We start from the raw sequence: 23,427 nt of genomic DNA, 5'->3' as shown, positions 1-23,427 counted from the left end.
AACCAACAAAGTCCTGAATGTGAAGATGGGAGTGGATCATTATCGGACAGAAAGAAGCACCGGTATAGAAGGATGTGGTAGGGACCCCAAATCCCAACTCGACCGCAAGAGGAGAGTGCGGAGTACACAGCGTGTGAGCAGTGGCGGAAGTGGGCGCAGTTAAGGAACGCCATCTACTATATTAAATGAATGAGGCTGTAATAAGATTTATTCTCAATTTAGTAAGGTTTTGAGCCACAAGTGAAGTACACCCTGACAAATGTAATGTATAGGTGTAGCACCATAAGCCGCACTTGTGCAGGCATCTAAGGAGGGCGCTCCATCCACCACACCAGTGTGTGTGGCAATATCCGTTTAAGAAAAAGTCCACAATGAAACCTGAAGGGCGAACCCATCCTGCCATTGGTGAAAAATGCGGGATGGAGAGATGAACAAGTAATACTCATGCAGAATGACCAGCAGAAGCTCCTATCAGTGCCACATTACAGAATGTGTAAGGCTATGTGCACACGATGCAGAAATGAAGCAGAAAATTTCTGCATCATTTCTGCATCTCCCTGGCAGAAAAAACGCATGCAGATTGTGCATGCGTTTTTCCTGCAGAATACATGCGGATCCACATGCAGATTCACATGCGTTTCCGCATGCGGGTTGTCAAGCGCTTTCCAGGCGATGTTAGCATCACTTGGAAAGTGCTTGACAACTAGGTCACACTATATAAATCCATGCAAACAGCATGGATTTATACAGTGTGAACCGAGAGAGTGTATATACTTACCTCTGATGGCCCGCGCTGTCCTGCTCAATCTGTTCTCCCTCGCCGGCAACTTTGAATTGAAAGACCTGCCGACGTCAGCGTCACGTGACCCGTCACATGACTCTGACGTCACCGCAGGTCCTACAACTTACTGCAAGTGCCGGGAACCAAGCGGGAGCGCAGCGCGGGCCGACAGAAGGTAAGAATACATTTATTTTTTATTTTATTCTTCTTTTACAGGTTTTTTAATGGTACCTGGGTGTGGATGAGACTCTCCTCTCCTCCACACCCGGGTACCATCCGCACATTAGAACGCACCAATTACGCAAGTACAAATGCTGTCTTGCGGAATTGGCGCGTTCTAATGCAAGTCAATGGCGGCGAAATCGCCGCGTTTCCGCAAAATTAATTGACATGCTGCGGATTTTTGACCGCAGCGTTAACGCTGCGGAAAAATCCGCATCATGGGCACAGCACATGCGGATGTCCATTGGGGAACATTGCTTCCCTTCTACCATGCGTTTTTCATGCGTTTCCGCGGCGTTTACGCAACTGCAAAAACGCCGCGGAAACGCATGAAATACGCATCGTGTGAACACAGCCTAAAGGGAATTTAAAATACGAACAGAAGACCTGGGCCCCTGATGTGCCTGATGATGGGATAGGATCTCTGAAGTGGAAGAGTGAGACCCTCTCTGGGACAGAAGATACCATAGCAGAGAGAGAACATGAAGGAGCTCTAGTGAGGTGGAGGGAAAGGAGGGAGAGTCACATGGCACCTAATCCTGTTTCCTCACCTCATCTTTATCCTCTGCTTCTGCTCTCTCAGTGTACCAGCAGAGCAATCCCCTTCAGAGACTGTCTCTTAGTCAGGAGAGTATGCTGGAATAGTGAGGGGACTTGGCAGAAGATGGTAGGTATCCCCCATGGCTGGTAAGAGAACTGGGCTGCTCTGGTCCACTTTTTGATCTTGGAGAACGGGGGATTAACAGTTGGATGAGTCACGCTGTTCTCCCTCAACATTTGGTGAGAAGCAGGAAGATCATGTCCTCCCCGTTTCCCAGCCATTCCCTGGGACTATAGACTTGTAATGACCCTTGTCATTCGTGCTACCGGAACAAAATGGACATGTTTCCGTGTAGTGTGCACATATAAAAACACATGTGTATCGCAGGAGATGGTTATAATGGGTATGTATGGTATCCGTGAAAAAAACGGATGCCACACGTACTGGAAATACGGACATGAGAAAGAGGCCCTAGATTGTACAAGGCTTAGACAAGACTGTGTAAAGATGACAAATTTATCAAATACCACAAGCTTTTTTAATAAATTCAGAACATTTTATAACTGTCTAGTCTATTTGCGCTGCCTAAAGTCAGGACGTTTTAGTAGGTCAGCCTCAATGTATTAGTTTTGCCTTAAAGGGAATCGGTCGGCAGGTTTTTGCTACACCATCTAAGAGCAGCTTGCTGTAGGCAAAGAGAAACTGAATCCAACGATGCATCACTTAGATTGCTGGGTGCAGCAGATCTCAGTCAGAGCTTTTAGATTTAGCATTAAGCAGAGCTGAGAAAGTTAACCCCACCCACACCACAGCTAACCCCGCCCACACCAGGGTCTGTATATACAATGTCCATAGACAGTGAGCTGCCTATCACAGAAGGGGGCGTGTGGGACCAGGGTTCACAGCAATAATAAGCTCCTGGTGCTAAAACAATCACTGCAAGCAAACAAAACCTGGAGCTTGATAAGAGACTTTGCTGAAATCTGTGTATTAACCCCTACAGCATGAAGACAGCATGTCTTCAGATTAAATAGCAAAAGCCTGCTGACAGATTCCCTTTAAGTCTTTCTTTAGGAATTTCTTTTAGTGTCATTTCACTTCCACACAATGGGTAGGTATACGGTGGATTTTTTTGGCCAAACGTATAGTGAATACATGTCAAAACTTTTATTTTTTCTTGCTGCGTATTTTACACTATGAATTGTAAATGAGACAGTCAGTAAAAACCTTCACAAAAACAATTGACCTGCTGCGTATTGAAAACCTGCACCATGTAAATATCCACACTTTCTCCCCCCTTCCCAGCAGGCGGATGACATTTGTTCACATCTGCAGCTGCTATAAAACGCTGTGGACTTGTCACTTGCAATTCCAGATGAAAAACATGCATTTATCCACATGTAAATAACCAGAAAGTACATGGATGGCTCTTTACATACCTTTTCAAAAGAGAAGTCCATAAATTTATCTGTTACAGAGTCATAGGTCTTGGTCTATAAAAAAAATTAAGGGAAAAAACACAAGACATAACTATTTCACAGCTGCATTTGCTATTATGTTTAACAGAAGATGCCTACGTAGACCAATACTTATAAAAGTGTATCTCGTTAGACTTAAAATAACTATCTAAATGTCAGTCAATAAAAGAAGAGCAGCAGCTGCCTAAACCACAGTACATCACCCAACCATCAATATTCAACATAAATCAGATTATAGAGTGAATACAAGTCCAGACTTTTGTCAGTGCCTGCACTGTTTTTTATTAAACAGATCTCTGTACCTAGTAGATTTTTTTCTTTAAATATCAACATTAAGGCAGGGCATTCTGTGATTTTAATAATGATGAGAAATCAAATAGTAGTACAATGTCTCCACCTAGTGGTATCATATGGGTTTCATTCCCATATGATTCCACTAGGAGGAGACATTGTACTATTATTTGATTTCGTATTTAAGAAGGAATTTCAGATATGAAAGCATACTTTCTCCATATGGACCGACAGAATTTTTATGTATATTAACTTTAGAACTCTTCATGTGAGACATATTTAATCTACTTACACTTGCCAGCTGTATATCTATGCAGTTTATCTCCTTTTTTAACCTAGTTTTTCTCATTGGGGAGGGTCCAACTGTGCCACAGATTAGGTGGTTGACAGGATAACAAGGATACCAAAACTGCAGCTCCCTTTTATTTCTAAGAATACGGGAGAACTGCAGCAATATTCATGATCACTACACAAAGTATGGAGTTGTGCAAGTTCTGATATTCAGCTGACCGTTACTAATCTGATTTTAATGACTTATGCTCGGTATTGGTAATCAAGTCCTGAAAAAAAAACGTTGAACAAGCATAAAAGATAATTGTCCCTTACTTTTGTTTTGGTTTGTTTTCCATGCAAACATTTTGTATGTTGAAGAGAACTACTTATCCTATACTACAGCACAGATATTTTAAGTACTCACGTACTTAAAAATTATAGTATGTCACAGCACAGCCCTTTCCTTGTTAATGTCACTCATTTAATGATCCCACCCAAATTAATTTCAATGCCGAGCTTCACAGAGAATGATATTGAGAGTTTTGCTGTTATAAGGGAAGATAGTCTGCACATCATTCGCAACGTTGTGCTTGTTGAACTGTGACATGAACTTACTGTCATTTCCCCACCAAAACATTCTGACGCAAGCTGAGCCGAATCAAAGGGCTTCACTTCAGCATCGTTAAAGAGATACCTAAGAAAAAGGAAAATAAGACTTTAGAGTACTATCGATGATTGTCTACTCAAGACACAGGTCTTATAAAGAGATATCAGAAAAATAGAAAATGCTATCAGTGCAGCCTAACAAAGAGGGGTTGTCATAGGTGGAATTTAGCTTATTTGCCAAAAGTATGACATGAGCAGCAATGTTGTGAAATATATCTGGGCATTTTGATGGTTTCACAGCATAATGTACATGACTGGTGCTTACATCCATGCAAAAACAATCCACAGGACATGAACATTCCCCTAGATATAATATTTCAATATTACTGAAAGTTATTGCTTGCTTTTAATGATTGCTCTCTGATTTGCATCGCATTGGTCACCGCTTGGTTTTATTATGCGCCCTAATAGAATTAATGCGAATAGGGTCTGTGCTAGAGAAGTCCGACAACTTACCACTTGTTATTTTTGTAAGCATGTGGGTTGACAATGTCTCTAATGAAGCTGTAGTAATGACCGCCATCAGCCGTACCAGTATGAACAGTGACCCCAATTAAATCGTACTCATAGCTCTCAGTTTTCTTCAGTTCTTCGCCATCTTCTTTTAAACCTAAAATGTTAAAAATATTAAAACAATGTTGTATACCGTATGTATAGAAATAAGACTTTTTTTTTATTTTCATCACTTAATACACAAAGATCTTTTTTTTTTTTTTATAAGTTACCTTCTATTCGATCATTTTTTCCCATTAAAAAATCCTCTGTGTAGGGCGTCATATCAAGTTGCAGAGGGAAAGAAAAATGTGTATTGACCTTTTCCTTCATCATGGTCACCATGTTAAATGTGTACCGCATTGTGTTAAAGCTTAATATCCGAGGCAGCTTCTTAAAACAAGCTCTGAAATAAAGCACACACAATAAGTCATATGGTACAGAAATTATTAAAAAGATACATATGAAGAGAAGAACTTAAAACCAATGCACAGGATGGGAGATGTGAACAGCAAAATGGACAAGACAAGTGTCAAATTACTGTGTTCACATGAGCAAAAATCTCGGTCAGGGAGCGGGGTACACTGAAGACCGTAGACAAAAGGCAAGTTTAAAAAGAGGATCCGTCACCAAGAAGAGAGAAAAATTACCTGTGAAAGACCGAAGGTCCGCGATGGGCGAGAAAAAGGGAGAGCGCATAGCAAAGCTGGAAGTGCAGTGACTACACCGGTGCACTTGAAATTAAAATATCAAAAATGGATTTCTCAAAAATGCCCAAATGAAATAATACAAGCAAGGTTTGAATGTAATAATCATTTAAGGGACTTTACAGTAATTTCTTCAGTTAGGGGGCAGATGTCCTGCTGACAGGTCCTCTATAAACACATTATCCAGCAGGAGCAAAAGCTGCTCTTCTTTAAGGAGATGCTCATGTAGAATGTGTACAATTGTGGCAGATGCTCCAAGTTATTAGTAGAGGATTATTGTGGATGCTTTCATTACCAAGATACACTTTGTTTTCTTGCTGGAGTCCCATACTAGGCACAATGGACGGACTAACCTTTTCTCTGCTCGCACCTTCTTTCCACACTGAGAACATGTGTACATGTTGTCACCTTCCAAAGTGTCCTTGATAGTAACTTCATCCAAGGATTCCTGGGAAAAGGACAGACATAATATGTATTGACTAAACCAGTGTTGTATAAATAGATCTATATATGCTGGGTGGATGGGTGGTTGTACTGATAGACAAAATGCAACAAGATCTGCCTATATTCATCGATTAAAAGTTATACTACTTATAAAATACTCTGCGCATTTCCTAGTGAGAAGTCAACATCATACAAATAGTTCAAAACACCCTCTTATCCAGATTTATGAATGAAGCAACTCTTGGCAGAAAAGTTATAAAGATAAATTTGGCACAAATAAATGCAACAAAGCCACAAGCAAAACAAACTATAGGTCGTCCTATGAAGATAAATGCCTATTTAGAAAGTAGTGCATTTTATGGTTATTCAATATAGGAGCCTTATTTACATATAAGAGTCTGTTGTATATTATGTCACTAGACACGGCCTTTGGAAAACTGACATCTGGAGGCAGTAAGAATGCCACAACAGACCCGATTTCCTCTGGATGTCAGTTTTGTTTGGAGAAAGAGTTAAGTGGAACATTAGCGGCCACTGAATGGCTGCAGGGCTCCTGTGACAATGTCATGTGAGCCCTGGTGCCTACAGAGGAGAGTGTGCAGTCGGTTTTTATTTTACATGGGGATATATAGCAAGTGCGTAGAGGTTGTCTGAATAATGGGCCGACCCTTTAATATACAATGCCCATTACGGACATACCTGATATTTTCTTAGAGCTTTAACCCTTTCAAGACCTGCCTATCTTTCAAGAGCCATAACTTTTTATTATTTCTCCGCCGGCTTAGCCATATTGGAGCTTGTTCTATGCAGTAGCTTTAAAAAACACCATTCATTTTACCATATAACGTACTGAAGAAAGGGAGATAAAATTCTAGGGGACACTGTATGCGGGAGAGACTGCTAAGCTCTACCCGCTCTTACAACGTAGCATGTTACATTGAAGAATATGGCAGCTGTATTTTAGCCTTCTAATTATGCCTGAATAACCATAACGTATACTGTGAAGAGAAGAATGGGATATGTGGAGCGCACGGCTACTCACATAGATGTTCTTCATATCCGCCACCTGACATCGGACCGTGTAGAATTCTTCAGCTGTTTGACTAACGTGTTCACAATCCTGGAGTGAGAGGTGATATCAATCATTACATGGAGGAACACTACATGCAAACCAGCTATAAGCTAAATCAATTTTGCTGTGCCTTATATTGCATCCTTACAAAGCCTGGTGAATCTCATACATGGGCTCTATTGACTAGTAAAGAACACATACATAAAGCTGTCCTGGCATCATGCTAATACTTCAGGCAACTGTTTCTCCCCGCAAGCACCCAGAGTCAGGTGGGAGGATGCCAATAGGTCCCAGTCTGTAACTTGCTGTCTGTGTCAAGTGTAATCAAAGCTTAGCAGGAGAGATGGGTAACAGGACATGGAAGGAAAAACCCAAAAGGGTGGGGGCAGGCAGGGGTCCTCTGCCCCTCCACAAGAACAGGGAGTGGGGGATGAGGGGCCTGAGGGGAGGGCCTCCGCCTCTCCACAAGAAGGGCCTGAGGGGAGGGCCTCCGCCTCGCCACAAGAAGGGCCTGAGGGGAGGGCCTCCGCCTCGCCACAAGAAGGGCCTGAGGGGAGGGCCTCCGCCTCGCCACAAGAAGGGCCTGAGGGGAGGGCCTCCGCCACTCCACAAGAAGGGCCTGAGGGGAGGGGTCTCAGTCTCTCTATGGATAACAAGTTAGAGTATGAAAATTGTTACAGTTCCTGGACATAATAGACTAATGTCCACCAACTTTTGCAGCCTCAGTAAACCATAACATTTTAGCGGCATCATATTCACATATTGTATATTTTTCTTGAGGCATCATTCTTTCAAGGAAATTTTACATATCTAACACAGAACAAGACTACTTACCAAAGACACAACATTATTAGTAATTACGCCTCCAAATAAACTTTTGACCGTGTTTTTCTGTTGATTGTGTGGGGAAAACAAAAAAAAAAAGAAAAAAAAGTTAACAAAAATTTTTTTTATATACTGGAAATAATAGTTAAAACAAAACTCACCAACTCAGGAGACATTTCTTCAATCTTTGTAATGAGGTCAGTAAAGAACTCTGTCATGTCTTTCTGTTCTCCGGTGTTTAATGGCTGTTTGTCCATGGTGTAAGTCTTACAGAAGGGTCTGGGATTATAAGCTTTACATTCACTCTCCTGTAATAAATGCAACCATTGTCAAAATTCAGCCTGTACGACACAGCAGACAATCAAAAGATGGCAGTCTAAAAACAAATAGCGTAAAAAAAATGTTTAACATCTCAATCTATATGAAAAATAAAAAGATAGAAATCTTGCAATTTTCACACTGGCCACTTCTGACTTTTTTAGACCCTAAATTCCTGTTTCAGGAAACGCAACATAAAGAAAACTTGTCAAAAAAATTAAACTGCTTAAACTAATACTCCACTTACCATTAAATAAGTAAACATTTTCTGTAATTCCAGTAAGGTAGTCTTATGTTTAATATCATCTGAATACTATAAAGTAACAAGAGAAAAAAACAATTTAATAATTTATAGTTTTCTAGAAAGAAAATTGTTTAGATTGCCATCCATTTTACCTTTTATTAATAAGCACCACTTAGTAAAATATTTCTAAAAAAAAACCATAAAAATAATGGGGATAACTTAATGATCCACTGGGACCCCCACCGATCCTGAAAACTGTACTGCAGGGCCTGATTGGAGTAGAAGTCTAGAATGAGTATCAACCATCTCCGGCAGTCCCTAAAAGCGGAGGTGTGTATAATCAATCTACGCTTTTAATCGAATAAGACTCTGTAGAGACAAGTTATTGAAATAGCTGGTGGTCTCAGTGGTTGGACCCCAGTGATTAGCGAGACGCCCTTTACCTATTGATAGGGAATAATCTATAGAAAAAAAAATAAATTTCTTTTTTCCAATCCTATATGGTCTTATAATACAATTAAAACTGAAAAATATATAATGATAATATATAGAGTGAAATCCGTGCATCAGATGATCAGCCATCTCTCCCCGCCTCCTTACTGTTCTGTGTGAGGCTATAAGACAACTGCCTGCAGCAGAAACCTCTCCGCTGTGCCCTGTCTGCAGTAGGACAGAAGACTGCAAAGTCTCATCCTTTTGGCTAAGGGGAAGTGACTTCAGTTCGCCAACAGCTGAAGTGGGAGCAGATCACCAGGAGAATAACCTGTGTTCTCTGCAGGATTTCTACATGGTTGTTTCAGGATCAAGCAGAAAACGCAGAAGACTAATAGTGAGGACAGCTATATTTTTAGTTTAATTTAGTCCTTCATTTCTAGGCTTAGCTACTTGGATTGAGGAAGACATGTCTGCTTTATTAAAGCTGGCTGTATGCAGAAGTCTCCTGCTATTTTGGATTAACAGTATAAGAATATAAGGCATACCATAAGATACCCCCAAAAGAAGGCAATACAGCGAAACGCGCGTCGGGGCTTGGCACCACAATCCATAAAAGGTAATGTGCCTCATTGCATATATTTCATTCTTGTTTTTATTTTGTCCCTTTAGTTCACTTGTTCCTGTTGATTTAAAGCTACCTTTACCTTGTATGTTCTTGATATAACTTACTTAATTGCATATTACCATCAAGGAACACTGATTTGTTTCACGTGTAACAGATATACATATGTATTTTGACCTGCCTCCTGCTACATACTATATGTAGGATTGTGGTGCCATCTTGTGGTTTCCCACTTATAACAGTTTTTAATACAGGATTTTTTGTATTGTTGTAATTTATAAACTTTCTATTTGTTTTTGCTACATATGGTCCTTGTGTACAATCCCATAAAATACCTTAGCGGTAAAGATGGCTTGTCTTGCCTCAGGTATCATGTAGAGTTGCTGAATGGTAGATGCCAAATAACAGGTCGCTCCGAGATTTGTGAGTCCAACAAACCTGCATTCAGCCCGGACATCATCATGTGGCCAGTAGTCCCATTTGTAAGGTGCGTGGGAAGCTGTGTTCCAAAATAGATGGTACAACATTAAGATAAAGGCCCAAATGTATGCCAGGAATCGTATAGAGATGATATTTCAAGAACAGAATGTAAACCAATCCAACCAAAGCAAGCAAAATAAAACATCGCTAGACAGCAAATACCCTATTTGGGCATTTTAGGTCAATATCCATCCCTCAGTCATAATCCATTTTAAGATTACCTGACAAGAAAGGTTATAAAGCCTGTTTATTGCTGCAGAGGGCACTGTTCATGTGTTACAGAGACAAATCAATAGGCACCACCCCATACCTCATTTAAAGTTTCCACCCTTGCATTGAAAAGTATAGTTACAATTAAAATTATTCAACTTCAACTGCAAATTAGTTTTATTAGCAAAATTCACAAACTTTCTGCTGGTTGCAATAAACCAAAGAACAATTTAAATAGCTCACAACACCTTATAACACTGATAGCCATCCGATTCCTGAGGAGGCAGGTTGTCACAAACCCTCCCAGTGACTACAAAAGACCTACAGATACATGTGGTGACAGCAGGCGCTGAGGCTTCAGTTTGCACCATAATGTGCATACTGAAAGCTGAAGGTCTTAATGCCAGAATTTCTATTCAAGTATTGGCATTGCTGACCCAAAAGTGCAAGAAAAGTCGGCTCCAATATGATCAAAATCATAGAAATAAGCCACAAAGTTATAGGATTCTGTTGTGTGGAGAAAATCTGCAAATTTTCAGGCCTATGTCTCAGCGATTTATCTACAGCAAGAATACGCTGAAAAGAACGCCCACAGCGGTGGCCCTGTCACGCCCACAGCTGAGCGTGGCGGTAGTTAGGTGATATTTTTTAAGTATCCAGCTCCAGTTTTTTCCTATCAAAACAGTATTTTATTGATATGTTTTTAAATTAAAGGGTTAAAAATACAAACCCCATAGAAAATCATATGCAGTTGCATAAAAGCAAGACTATTAGCGATCTGTAAGTCTTTGCCCATGAGGAATGGGCTCAGGAAGAAGCTGGTGTCCGGCTATAGCACATTTGCAGCAGTCGTAAGACTAAAAGGCGTTCTAAGAACTAAAGATGCTGGTCAAGCAGTAATCATTAAAAGTAACATTTTGTAATGAATTTTGGACAATCCACTTGTTATATTAGTCGTGTTGCGCTACATAAATTGTTCTTACTTGATTGGGTTATTACAAACAGCAGAACGTTTGTAAACTTTGTTAATTCAAGTTTGCAATGTGGATTGAGCAACTCTCATAGCAAATGTACAGTCACCCAACTGAGCTGTGTTTGCCTCCTGCAGCCCCCTAAATTGAGTAAAAGACTCCAGCCCAGCTGCATCCAAGGTGGCTGCCACAACGGCATGGGGAGCGTAGTGGTAAGTGACCAATGGCACCCCCCTTCCTTTCCTATGGAGGCATGGTTTAGAATTACCAATGCACCAAACCACCGGTCTCAGCAGAGGAGCCAAATCGTGGGGGAAACTTAGGATGACTAAGTGACAAGTCAATTTTCAGTGCCAGGGTGGGCGAGTCGCTCTGACCTCTTATGGGCTTACAGTTTACTGTAGTTGGCTCCTTTCTCACATGAAGTGATGGGCTACAACGGAAAATTCTCTTGAAGTTTCCAAACATACTGAATCTCCGTTTGTTAACTAATACAATGTGAATGCAGACATTTGCATGTATATGCTCACTATCTGCCCGCATCTACTAATTCTAATTGTTGATTAACCACCATTGTCCTTTCAGTAAGTAAAGGAAGTCATCGATGCAAAAAAAAAAAAACCTTCTGCTTTAACCCCTTCATGACATCCGGCGTACATTTATGTCACAAGACGGAAAAGGATATATGGAGAGGGCTCACGCAGCATCCCCACCCCATACCCAGGTGATGGCTGTGCTCCGCCCGCAATGGTTATCAGGGCCGTGAAGTCGGAGTCTATAAAATGGACCAACTCAGACTCCTAAAATATATAATAAATTGGGTACAGTAGTTCAATGCAGTTTATGGGGAATATTTTTTCACAAGAATTTGGGAAAGTTATGAAATGTCCTATAAATGTCTGTCCTATTCCTGATCTAAGGGTCTAGACTTTTAGCTGAGATGAATCTGTGCTACAGTAAATTGATCACTTAAACATGAGCCATGTATGAGGGAGTCTGTGTCATGGAAATTGAGGAGTCGGAGGTTTGGCTTACTGACTCCATAACCCGCGATGATTAGCCTGTTAAATGCTGCTGTCAATCTCTGCAGCAGCATTTAACACGTACCGGTAAGCATGCAAGTCATTCTCTCCGCCCTTTGGCGTGCCAGTGAGCTCACCACGGGTCACCGATGGGTTGTCATGAAAGCAGGGGGTCAGCTGATAACCCCCGTGCCTGTCATTATGGAGCTCCTTTGAAACCCTGCCTGTGGCCAGGTTTCAAAAAGACTGATTTCTGCTATATACAGCAACGCTGTGGCATTGCTGTATATAGCACAAGCAATCGGACTATCGCATCTTCAAGTCCCCTAAGGGGGCTAACAAGTACTGTGAAAAAAAAGGTTTTAAAAAATATGAAAATATGTAGAAGAAAACATTAAAGTGCAAATTACCCGCATTTTCTCCCATCGAAAATAAAATATAAAAATAATACTCCGCAGACTTATCACCGAGTTGAGAAAAATCTGATCAAAATATAAACAATTACAGTAACCAGATCGGTAAACCGCACAAATGAAAAAAATTCAAGAACGCCAAAATTATGGGGGTTTTTTGGTCACAATTCCACAAAAAAATGCTGTAAAAAATGATCAGAAACTCACATCTATCCAAAAATAGTATTAATAAACACTGTCTCCCCGCGCAAAAAATAAGCCATCGCACAACTCCATCGGCAGAAAAATGAAAATGTTACGGGTCTCAGAAAATGGCGACAACCCAAAAAATGTTTATTTTGCCAACTTCTGATATATTTTTTTTCACCACAAAAAAAAATGGACATGTTTGATATAGCCGTAATCGTATTGATGAGGAGAATCATATTGCAAGGTCATTTTTACCACAAGATGAACACTGTAAAAACATTTCACAAAAAACAAGTGTCAGAATTGCATTTTATTTTCAGAATTTCTCCCCACTTGGAATTTTTTTTCTTATTTTCCAGTACACTAGGTGGTAAAATGAATGGTGTCATTCAAAAGTACAACTAATCCCGCAAAATAAACGACTTTATATGTCTACGTGGACAGAAAAATAAAAGCGTTATGGCTCTGGGAGGAAGAGAAGGGGAAAAAAATGGAAATTGGCCATGGCATGAAGGGGTTAAAATTAAGCCATCACATGTCAGACATGACAGTCACACAGTTGAAATAAAAATGCTTCCATAAAGAAGATTAAGGCTGAATTCACGATCCCTGAAATACAGACTGTGCTCAGCTCGCAATATTCAGCCCAAATGGAGGGCCTCATATTAAATGCCTATGAGACCGTGAACTACGGTCCGGGAAACCGCAGGTTGGGCTGAGTATTGCTACCAGAACATGGTTTGTGTTACACAGGAGTGAATCTCGCCTTAATTTTGTTTACAGAGGGGAGAAAACCCTGGGTCATGAAAGGGTAACCCAGCTAAACAGGATAGACAGTAAGCGTTGGAAATGCTCCGGCCCTTACACTGCATGTGCTGCGCCATCACCCAATTGTGTAACAGCCTGTAGTTCTCCACCGAGCCTTTCACCATTTCCACCAAGAGGTCATACGCTGCTGCCCGGGAAGAATGGGATTTACATTTGGGTTGCAACCTGTCCTTCAAACTTGGTAACATGAACAGGAGGTTAAAGACGTCTCTGAGGAACTCCTGAAATATATATAAAAAAAAATATAGAAAAGAAACCAAAACTGTACCAAAGTTGGACTTTTGTTTTTATAATTGGCAGTAATAATGATGATCCCCACCTGGCCTTCTCTGGAAAATTTGAAAGGTGGTTTATGTTTGATGACGCTGGTTGCCAACCTCAGGAGTCCCGTCATACCATCGTCTTCTACATTGCCATCCTGGTAATCCAGGATTTCCCTGCTATTAGGAGCAATAACATATAAATGTTTGTGTAATAGCACTTACAGCTGGGCAATGCAAAGCAATACAGATAGTGTATTCTTGCTGTTTTCCAGGACTCTGCTTGTAATCACTGAATGGTAACCTTTGTTTACAGATACACAGTTTTATGGAGTTTCTGCAAAGTTTCACCTTCTGGAAGTGAAGCTGCCAAAAACTGCAAGCAGACACCTTAAAAGATGATTTATGGATGCAGAAGTATATGTATTGCATAACGTATACAACATCTCAGCTTTATTTGCTGTATTTAAAGTACCAATTGAAGACAAGAAGTAATGACAAAAAACAGACATACCTGCGAATGCAGTCGGCCAAATGTCGAGCTAGTGCATCCAAATCAAGCAATGTTGTCTAGATTAAAAATGGGAAAAAGGTTTTAAAAATCATTACCCCAGTCCATTCATGTACACATTTAAAGAGAATCGGTCATGTGAAATAATGCTGTTAACCTGCAGACATAGGTTTGATGTGTAGGTTAATAGCGTTCTGAAGCGGCCAGCCACCGCACTGAAAGCCCAGAGGAAATTAAAAGGGACTGTCAGCAAAGAATGACTGTTCAAACTAAGTCCTGCTGCTCGGTGCTTCATGGCGGGGCCAATCATTTATATACACCTTCCCATCTGCGTGTTTTTCCCTCCATCTCCACCCCCTCTTCTTTGATTGACAGCTCTGGCTTCATAGAGCCACAGAAGGGTGGAGAGATGGAAAACAAGCAGGTGGTAAGGTGTATAGCACCGAGAGTCTGTACTTGGTTTGAACGTTATTCTGTGCCGACAGTCTTTTTCACTTTATTCCTCTCGGCAGCCTAGGGCTTCCAGTAAAAGAGGCACAGCCGGTGTGGCTTCAGTCACCGATCAGTACATAGTGAGTGGGGTGGCTGTAACCGCGCCCCAGCACTGACTGACCATCAGCTCAGCAGTGCATCAGTACAGAGCCGGCTGTCAGTCAGTGCCGGTGGTGTGAGTTCAGATGCTGCTCACCATGTACTGAGCGGTGACTGAAGCCGCATACCTATGACTGAAAGCTCGAGGCTGCCAGGATGAATAAAGTTTGTTTCCTCCGAGTATGCGAGCCTTCAGTGTGGCAGCCGCACGGCTTCAGAAAGCTATTAACCTGCAGATTTAACCATTTATCAGCAGGTTAATACCTTTAAAAGGAACCTGTCATGAGAAAAAAAGGCTATGAGTAACTAGCAGATTGGCTACAGAAAATCAGCAGAGTAACCCTACCACGAGCTAAGTAGAAGAGATTTATTCCATATGTAAAGTGCAGATTTTGAAACCCACATGTCAATTGATGTACATTTTCAATATCCATTTCATCCTTTCTCGAACTTGTGAGCCAAGGCGTAACTCAGCATGGCACTACCCCAAATACTTTTTGCTGAAGATGTTCATGGACAATACTTGCAGATAATGGTGACAACATGATCCCATCTTTACTAATAGGCACATTCCTTCATACAGAAAAAAACATGGATCTTGTTGCATCATCTCCTGTAACTTACTCCAACAAAGCCATGCAGGGCAGGAGGAGCAGCAAGGTGATGGCTGCTCCACACTAGGTAGCGCTTAGTTTGGTCATGGGTACCCGGCCTGGTGAAGATACCAATTTGGTATCAAAGGGCGTCTCCTTACCAATAACGGAACCCTGATTACATCTTCTGTTCTTTTGGAGGGTCATTATCAGCTGTGCCCATAGCCTACATTTTTTTCTATACTGTGGTGTACCCTGCCTTGCTGTTTGTCCACCATCACTCAGGAAAAGGATCACAGACCATACTACAAGTCTTTACCAAGGTTGTGCTTATAATTGCATCATCCCAAATGAGCACACCCCCCATTAATGTATGTACATCTTCACTATATCTTGTATTAGGTTTATAGCGTCAAGAAGCGCCATGACATTTTTTGCAACCCCTATTAATGAATTCTACCAGAGTCCCAGCTGAATTGGTACAATCTGATGATTGACTACGATCACTTTTGTAGACAGAGGCCTGTTTGCAGCCATTTTTCAAACTATACTAAAGCAGAAAAAAACAAAAAAAAACAAACACATTTATAACATAAAATAAGGGCAGAGCAGATAATAAATACCTGGCTGGCATCTTTGACGTGGATGTTATCAATCAGTTTACACAGTAACCAAAAATATTCTTTACATCCAGGTCGTAGAATGGTTTCCTCCTCATAGTCTTCAACCTATAAATATTAATAAGGAAAAAAAACCTCTTAGAGTCAGCTACTGGCAGCAGCAAATGCACCCATGGCTTCTGTGTCCCCCACTGAAATCATTCTGCTAAAAGCTTAATGTTTCCTTATCAGCAATCTAGTGTAACACTGTATTACAATAGAGTAATGCGTATCTACTGGGATAAAGAATACATCCTGGGCAGCTGTAAAAGGATGAAGAGCAGTCAGATGTGCGAGGTCTATTCGCCAGATTTCAGATATTTTCTGTCCTTCTCGACAGGACGACAATCTATTTTAAATGTAAGTATTCATGATTATGAGCCAGAGCAGAGAGGTGGCAACAGCAGCAATTTCTGCTCTGGGGAACACAGCTTCCCGCTGTGATGTCACCGCTGTGTGCCTTGGGCCAATCAGAAGACAACATTCCTTATGTAAAACTGAAGCTGCATCTCCCTCCTCCCTGTCACTTTATTGTTTTCCATAAGATTCTGGTTTCTGAACATTTACAGAAATCCTGCAGAGGGGAATGGAAGGTGATGCAGAAGCTAATATTTCCTAATAAGATATATTGAAAATGTACTTCTATATTCGCTTGCACTACTGATTTATGATAGAGAAGTTATAGTGAGGGAAAAAAATTGAATCAATGATTATTTATCCAGCCGGTGAAGTGAACCACATATAGAGTAATATTCATTTATGCTTTTTTGCATGACTTACCCGAATAGGCTTTAGTGCTTGAGCATCAGGAAGAAATTTTAACAATGTCGATGCAGCCAGAAGCAAAAATGATCTATTTATTGAGTCACCACCATCCAAACCAGAAAGGGACAGTTTGTACAGACCATTGCATGATTCGTGACGGACCGCAGTCTAAGAATATTAAACAAATTAAAAATGAGGAACAAAATGTTTAAGGTTTTAAATTAAGAATTCCAAAGTCTTTGATTACTAGTTACTAACAATGGTAAGATGTACGTCAAGCAATAAAATAAGAAAACACTAAGGACAAAAGTTATCAAGGCTTTTATCAAAATTTGGATCAACTTATTGCTGTTTTGTGCCACTTATCGAAATGGACCGAAAAATTGGACAGATAAGCATTAGGGGCAGGGGCTCGTGAACACAGACAGAAAGTGGTTAAAATAATAGTGGAAATCTACATGAGAGGCCCAGACAAAAATGGGTATTGCAGGCCTCTTAAAAATGGTAAATACATACCCTAGTAGACTGTAGTTTACTTAAATTCACATATGTTTTCACTTGTACATCAGTATATACTGAAGTACTAGTAAAAAGAGGATGCAACTACTTTGCTTGCAGAGGACTACTGGTTTATGTATCCCATTGCGCGCCCCCCACCCCACTCCACCCCATGTTGAGGTAACAGTATAAAGTCCCATAGACTGTATGGGATGGGTACTTGTTTCCCAGTATTGGGAACCCCATCTATAAAACAATTCTTGCATAATCTGTTGATATTGCAAATGTTCTAAAATGCAACATGAATTACTATACAGAGCATCATCTGGAGCTTACATGTAGCTGGTTATATCAGAGGAGGACACTACTGGCCATTGAAGCGTAAAAGCAGGGGAACAATGAATGAGAGCCTTAAAGAAGTTGTCCACTACTTTATATGAAGCCCCCAATGTATCCCCCCAGGGCCCAGAAGTGTTTTTTGTAAGTACCTTGAGGTGCCTTTTCTGCCTCTGAGCGGCGCTAGCACTGGCCGCTCAGAGGTATCACGTGACCAGTCACTGATATCATGTCAAGTGAGGCGTGACATCAGTGACGCGGTCCCCGCGGTGGATGCTGGGCTGTAGGCAGGGTTACCCCATGCGTCACACACAACATCCACCGCGCGCTTTAGCAATGAAGGAGGAGAGGGAGAGCGCGCGGTGGATGATGGGTGTGACGCGTGGGGTAGCCCCGCCTACAGCCCAGCATCCACCGCGGGGAGCGCAGAAGTGAGTCACCCCCTGCTGCAGCCGCAACTTGAGGTGCATCAGCGGATGTCAGAGCCGGCTGCAGCTGGGGGTCACGTGATGCCTGTGAGCGGCCAGTGATAGCGTCGCTCACAGGCAGAAAAGGCACCACAAGCTATTTAGAGAAACACTTATGGGCCCTGGGGTAATACATTGGGGGGGATCATATAAAGTAGTGGACAACCCCTTTAAAGAGAACCTATCAGGTGAAAAAAACACTATTAACCTGCAGGTTAATCATGTTCTAACCCTGCCCGGTGTCAGCACTTGGACTCCCAGTAGCGTTCAGGGTTCAGTCACTGCTCTGTGTGTATAGAGAGCAGCGGTTATAACCGCACCCGCTGTACAAACAGCCATCCCTAACGCTGAGCTGCTGTCAGTCAGTGCGGGGGTGCGGTTACAGCCGCCGTTCTCTATACTTAGCGCGGTGACTTAACCCACACCGGCGCCACCCCCGTGACTGAAACCCGAACGTTACCATGAAGAATAAAGTTATTTTCTTCCCGTCAGGGGGTTTTAAGTACTGGTGCCGAGCAAGGTCAGAACGCTATTAACCCCTTTAAAGCCCATGACGTACTAATACGCGTCTGTGCGCCCTGGGCTTTAAAAGCCAGACCCGTATTAGTACGTCATCGCGATCGCGCGCGCACACAGGCTGTGCGGGCGCGATCGCCGCCGGGTGTCAGCTGATTGTCACAGCTGACACCCGATACTATGTGCAGGGAGCGGTCCCGCACCGCTCCCAGCAGATTAACCACCGCAATGCTGTGATCGAAGTCGATCACAGCATTGCGGTGGCAAGGGGAGGTTATCGGTATACTCACCTCCTCTTTCGGCCTCCAGCGCTGTCTGCCGTGGCTTCCCGGGTGTTGCCATGACGACCCGATGTCGTCATGACAACATCTGGGTCACCAGACAGCAGGAAGATTGTTTGGACATGCGCAGTGCATCTCCAAACTATCTTCTCCCTGTCCAGCGCTGACTGCCTGCATAGCACAGGGATGGTGCTGCATTCCTGTGCCATGCAGGCGATCAAAATAAAAAAAGTGAAAGTCCCATAGTGGGACAAAGTAAAAAAAAAGTAACAATTTGAGCTGATTTTCCATTCAATTTGTTAGCGGACACCATGTCGCGTTTGGAGAGCCCCTGATGTGCCTAAACAGTGGAGCTCCCCCACAAGTGACCCCATTTTGGAAACTAGACCCCCCAAGGCACCAATCTAGATGCATAGTGAGCACTTGGAACCCTTAGGTGCTTCACAAATTGATTCGTAAAAATGAAAAAGTGGAAAAAAAATACTTTTCCATTTTTACGAATCAATTTGTGAAGCACCTGGGGGTTCCAAGTTCTCACTATGCATCTAGATAGGTGCCTTGGGGGGTCTAGTTTCCAAAATGGGGTCACTTGTGGGGGGTTTCCACTGTTTAGGCACATCAGGGGCTCTCCAAACGCAACATGGCGTCCGCTAATTATTCAAGCAAATTTTACAATCAAAAAGTCAAATTGCGCTCCTTCCCTTCCGAGCCCTGCCGTGCGCCCAAACAGTGGTTTTTCCCCACATATGGAGTATCTGCGTGCCCAGGGGGAATGGCACAACAAATTTTGTGGTCCATTTTTTCCTGTTACCCCTGCGAAAATAAAAAAAATTGGGTCCAAAGTAACATTTTTGTGAAAAAAGTTAAATGTTCATTTTTTTCTTCCACATTCCAAAAATTCCTGTGAAGCACCTGAAGGGTTAATAAAGTTCTTGAATGTGGTTTTGAGCACCTTGAGGGGTGCAGTTTTTAGAATGGTGTCACTTTTGGGTATTTTCTGTCATAAAGACCTCTCAAAGTGTCTTCAAATGTGATGTGGTCCCTAAAAAAAATGGTTTTGTAAATTTTGTTGGAAAAATGAAAAATCGCTGGTCAACTTTTAACCCTTATAGCTCCCTAACAAAAAAAAATTTTGGTTCCAAAATTGTGCTGATGTAAAGTAGACATGTGGGAAATGTTATTTATTAACTCTTTTGTGTGATATATCTCTCTGATTTAAAGGCATAAAAATTCAAATTTTGAAAATTGCTAAATTTTCTAAATTTTCGCCAAATTTCCATTTTTTTCACAAATAAACGCAAGTGATATCGAAGAAATTTTACCACAATCATGAAGTACAATATGTCACGAAAAAACAATCTCAGAATCATGGGGATCAGTTGAAGCGTTCCAGAGTAATTACCTCATAAAGTGACAGTGGTCAGAATTGTAAAAATTGGCCTGGTCATTAACGTGCAAACCACCCTCGGGGGTAAAGGGGTTAATCTTCAGAATAAACAGAATAACCCCATATCTGCAGGTTAACCCCTTAAGCCCCGGAGCATTTTTCATTTTTGCATTTTTCGTTTTTGCTCCCCTTGTTCCCAGAGCCATAGCGTTTTTATTTTTTGGTCAATATGGCCATGTGAGGGCTTATTTTTTGCGGGACGAGTTGTACTTTTCAACGCCATTACTAGTTTTACCATATCATGTACGGGAAAACGGGAAAAAAATTCCAAGTGCGGTAAAATTGCAAAAAAAAGTGCAATACCACAGTTGTTTTTTATTTTTTTACCACGTTCACTGAATGCTAAAACTGACCTGCCCTTCTCATTCTACAGGTCATTGCGAGTTAATAGACACCAAACATGTATAGGTTCTTTTATATTTAAGTGATGAAAAAAAATTCCAAAATTTGGTAAAAAAAAAGCGCCATTTTCTAAGACCCGTAGCGTCTCCATTTTTCGTGATCTGGGGCTGGTTGATTGCTTATTTTTTGTGCACCGGGCTGACGTTTTTATTGCTAACATTTGGGGTAGATCCGATGTTTTGATCGCCCGTTATTGCATTTTATTGCAATTTTGGGGCGACCAAAAAAAACGTAATTCTGCCGTTTAGAATTTTTTTCTTGTTACGCCGTTTACCGATCGGATTAATTCTTTTTTTATATTGATAGATCGGGCGATTCTGAACGCGGCGATACCAAATATGTGTATGTGGGTTTTTTTTATATATATATTTTATTTTGAATGGGGCGAAAGGGGGGTGATTTAAACTTTTATATTTATTTATTTTTTTTTATATTTTTAAAAACTTTTTTTTTTACTTTTTGCATGCTTCTATAGTCTTCATAGGAGACTAGAAGCAGCAACTATCCGATCGCCTCTGCTAAATACAGGGGACGAGCAGGTCCCCTGCATGCAGCAGAAATGGTCCTGTGCTATGAGCGCCGACCACTAGGTGGCGCTCATAGCGACAAGATCATGACAACCACAGGCGTCTGCTGCAGACCCTGGGTTGTCATGCCCACCCATCGGCGACCCGCGATCACGTGACGGGGTCGCCGGGGCTTATGACGCGCTACCCGGAAGCGCGCGTTAAATGCTGCTGTCGGAGATTGACAGCGGCATTTAACATGTTAACAGCTGCGGGTGGATCGCGATTCCACCCGCGGCTGTTGCGGGCACATGTCAGCTGTAATAATCAGCTGACATGTGCTCCGTTCAGTGAGGGCTCAGCGCAGCAGCCCTCACTGAACGGGCAGTACGCAAATATGCGTACTAATACGTCCCCGGTAAGTAAGAGGTTAATAGTGTATTTTTCAAATGACAGGTTCACTTTAAATCCAAGAGTGGGGACATGGCAATAAGAAATGTATATAGAGTGGAGTTGGGACACCCAAGTTGTACTATCCTGTTTGTGCTTGGTGGGTGGGCAATCTGTAAACTTTGCGTGATAACATCTTACCTCAGGAATAAGAAGAGTTAATTTTTTAAGCCAATCTTGTAAATTGTCACTGTCTGCTAGGCTGGACTTCACCGCAGAACAGCAATGAGCCCAGCTGACAAGAAGCCACATCGAGTAATGTGTAACTGTTAGGAGTAAAATGCATGAGTAGGGTTAATAGCACATGACAACGCCTGGTCTGAAATCTCATGGTTGGATATAAACTGGCCCTTGATTGTAAGACAGAGACAACTGGCACATACATCCAGTAAAGAGAGCAGAAAACACCTAACTCAACTAGCACAAAGTGTACAGCACTATAGAGGAGTTTGTTATGGGGGTCTCAAAAATTATAAAAGAATCCAAAGACCAGAATGTATATGGCTGCTATCAGGGGAACAAACATCCTTGCAAATAGGACAGTAATATCAATGGCGTATTCCAAGAGTGAAATATTGAGGGCCCAGTGCTTCACTTGAATTGAGCTGTGCCAGTGTAATCTATGCTGGGACGTCACACAGTGAAAACTTCATTCTGGTGATCAGTGAAGGTCCTGAAAGTTTATCCTCAAAGATCAAATATTGATGACATCCTAAGACTTGGCCATGAATATTAAAGTCTCAGAAAACCAGTGCAACTAAATGTATCTCACTGACCGAGAACATCAATAATGGACTCCTTACCTTCATGCCTTGAACGATGGTCAGACTGTGCCTTCAATACCCTGCAAGAAAACGTCCCGTATGTAGTGAAAGAAAAACACTGGAAACAAGCACTGCAGTTATTTGAATATGATTATATACATATATACACATACATAAACATTTATATTTATCAGTGTGCAAATTGCCTCTTCAGAGAAAAAGAGGACTTGTACTCTATAGCGTTACTGCACTTACCGTTGGGCTAAATTATCATAGGTATAAGCCACAGACATTAAGCGCTGAATCAAACACGTTCCTTGGACAAGAACTAGAAAAACCTTTGGGGAGACAAAGGGAGAAGAAACCAAGATAGAAGAATTGTGTAAGTGGAGGCTGAACAAATAAACCACAATATAAAAAAGATGAATTCTCTCATATGTGGGGATTAAATATCCCTTTATTTTCTTTAATTGAGTAATCAGGATAAGCAAATGCTCAATTAAAGAAAACTATATTGATCGTAAACTTGCTATAAACAGGTTACTGACCATCTGATGCCAGTTGCCCACCCAAAAGAGGTGGAGGTGAAACAGGTGAGGGTCTCCTGTCCTGAGCTCGCTGCCTCATACATGCTGCCTATAAGGCACTTTGCTCGGCTTAGGCGACCTGCCGGTGAGGCCAAGTATTCTGATCCAAATATGGTTTGCGTTTCGCCCCTGTACAGCCACCGAGGCTGCCCGCCCCCCGTACAGTATATTCATTTTGTCTGAATCTTCTGATTTAACGTGTGCAGGACAATGTTTAAACTCCTGAGTCTGCTGATGGTAGAAAAATCAGTTGTAATAACTACTGCCAGC

At 41.7% G+C, this 23,427-nt stretch overlaps 1 protein-coding gene across 2 annotated transcripts in view; it reads right to left on the bottom strand.

The window, feature by feature from the left end:
* The window catches only part of USP34 (ubiquitin specific peptidase 34), a 143,233-nt gene that overhangs the window by 31,796 nt on the left and 88,010 nt on the right, over positions 1–23,427 (bottom strand). For both annotated transcript variants that reach the window (XM_073672310.1, XM_073672311.1), the window contains 18 exons: positions 22,826–22,908; positions 22,610–22,650; positions 21,948–22,072; positions 16,919–17,071; positions 16,103–16,207; positions 14,299–14,354; positions 13,844–13,964; positions 13,562–13,745; positions 9,747–9,910; positions 8,358–8,423; positions 7,954–8,100; positions 7,802–7,858; positions 6,938–7,015; positions 5,805–5,899; positions 4,978–5,150; positions 4,709–4,862; positions 4,202–4,280; positions 2,984–3,037 (listed from right to left, as the gene is read on the bottom strand). In XM_073672310.1, coding sequence (XP_073528411.1) covers positions 2,984–3,037; positions 4,202–4,280; positions 4,709–4,862; positions 4,978–5,150; positions 5,805–5,899; positions 6,938–7,015; positions 7,802–7,858; positions 7,954–8,100; positions 8,358–8,423; positions 9,747–9,910; positions 13,562–13,745; positions 13,844–13,964; positions 14,299–14,354; positions 16,103–16,207; positions 16,919–17,071; positions 21,948–22,072; positions 22,610–22,650; positions 22,826–22,908 — 1,935 coding nt within the window. The remainder of the gene's footprint in view (positions 1–2,983; positions 3,038–4,201; positions 4,281–4,708; positions 4,863–4,977; positions 5,151–5,804; positions 5,900–6,937; positions 7,016–7,801; positions 7,859–7,953; positions 8,101–8,357; positions 8,424–9,746; positions 9,911–13,561; positions 13,746–13,843; positions 13,965–14,298; positions 14,355–16,102; positions 16,208–16,918; positions 17,072–21,947; positions 22,073–22,609; positions 22,651–22,825; positions 22,909–23,427) is intronic.

The sequence above is a fragment of the Phyllobates terribilis genome, unplaced genomic scaffold (genome assembly GCF_046119375.1).
Source record: "Phyllobates terribilis strain yellow unplaced genomic scaffold, ASM4611937v1 Scaffold_3__8_contigs__length_932513732, whole genome shotgun sequence".
In the NCBI taxonomy this organism is placed as follows: Eukaryota; Metazoa; Chordata; class Amphibia; order Anura; family Dendrobatidae; genus Phyllobates; species Phyllobates terribilis.
Note: the sequence above shows the minus strand (reverse complement) of the source record. Positions and strands in the feature narration are given on the sequence as shown.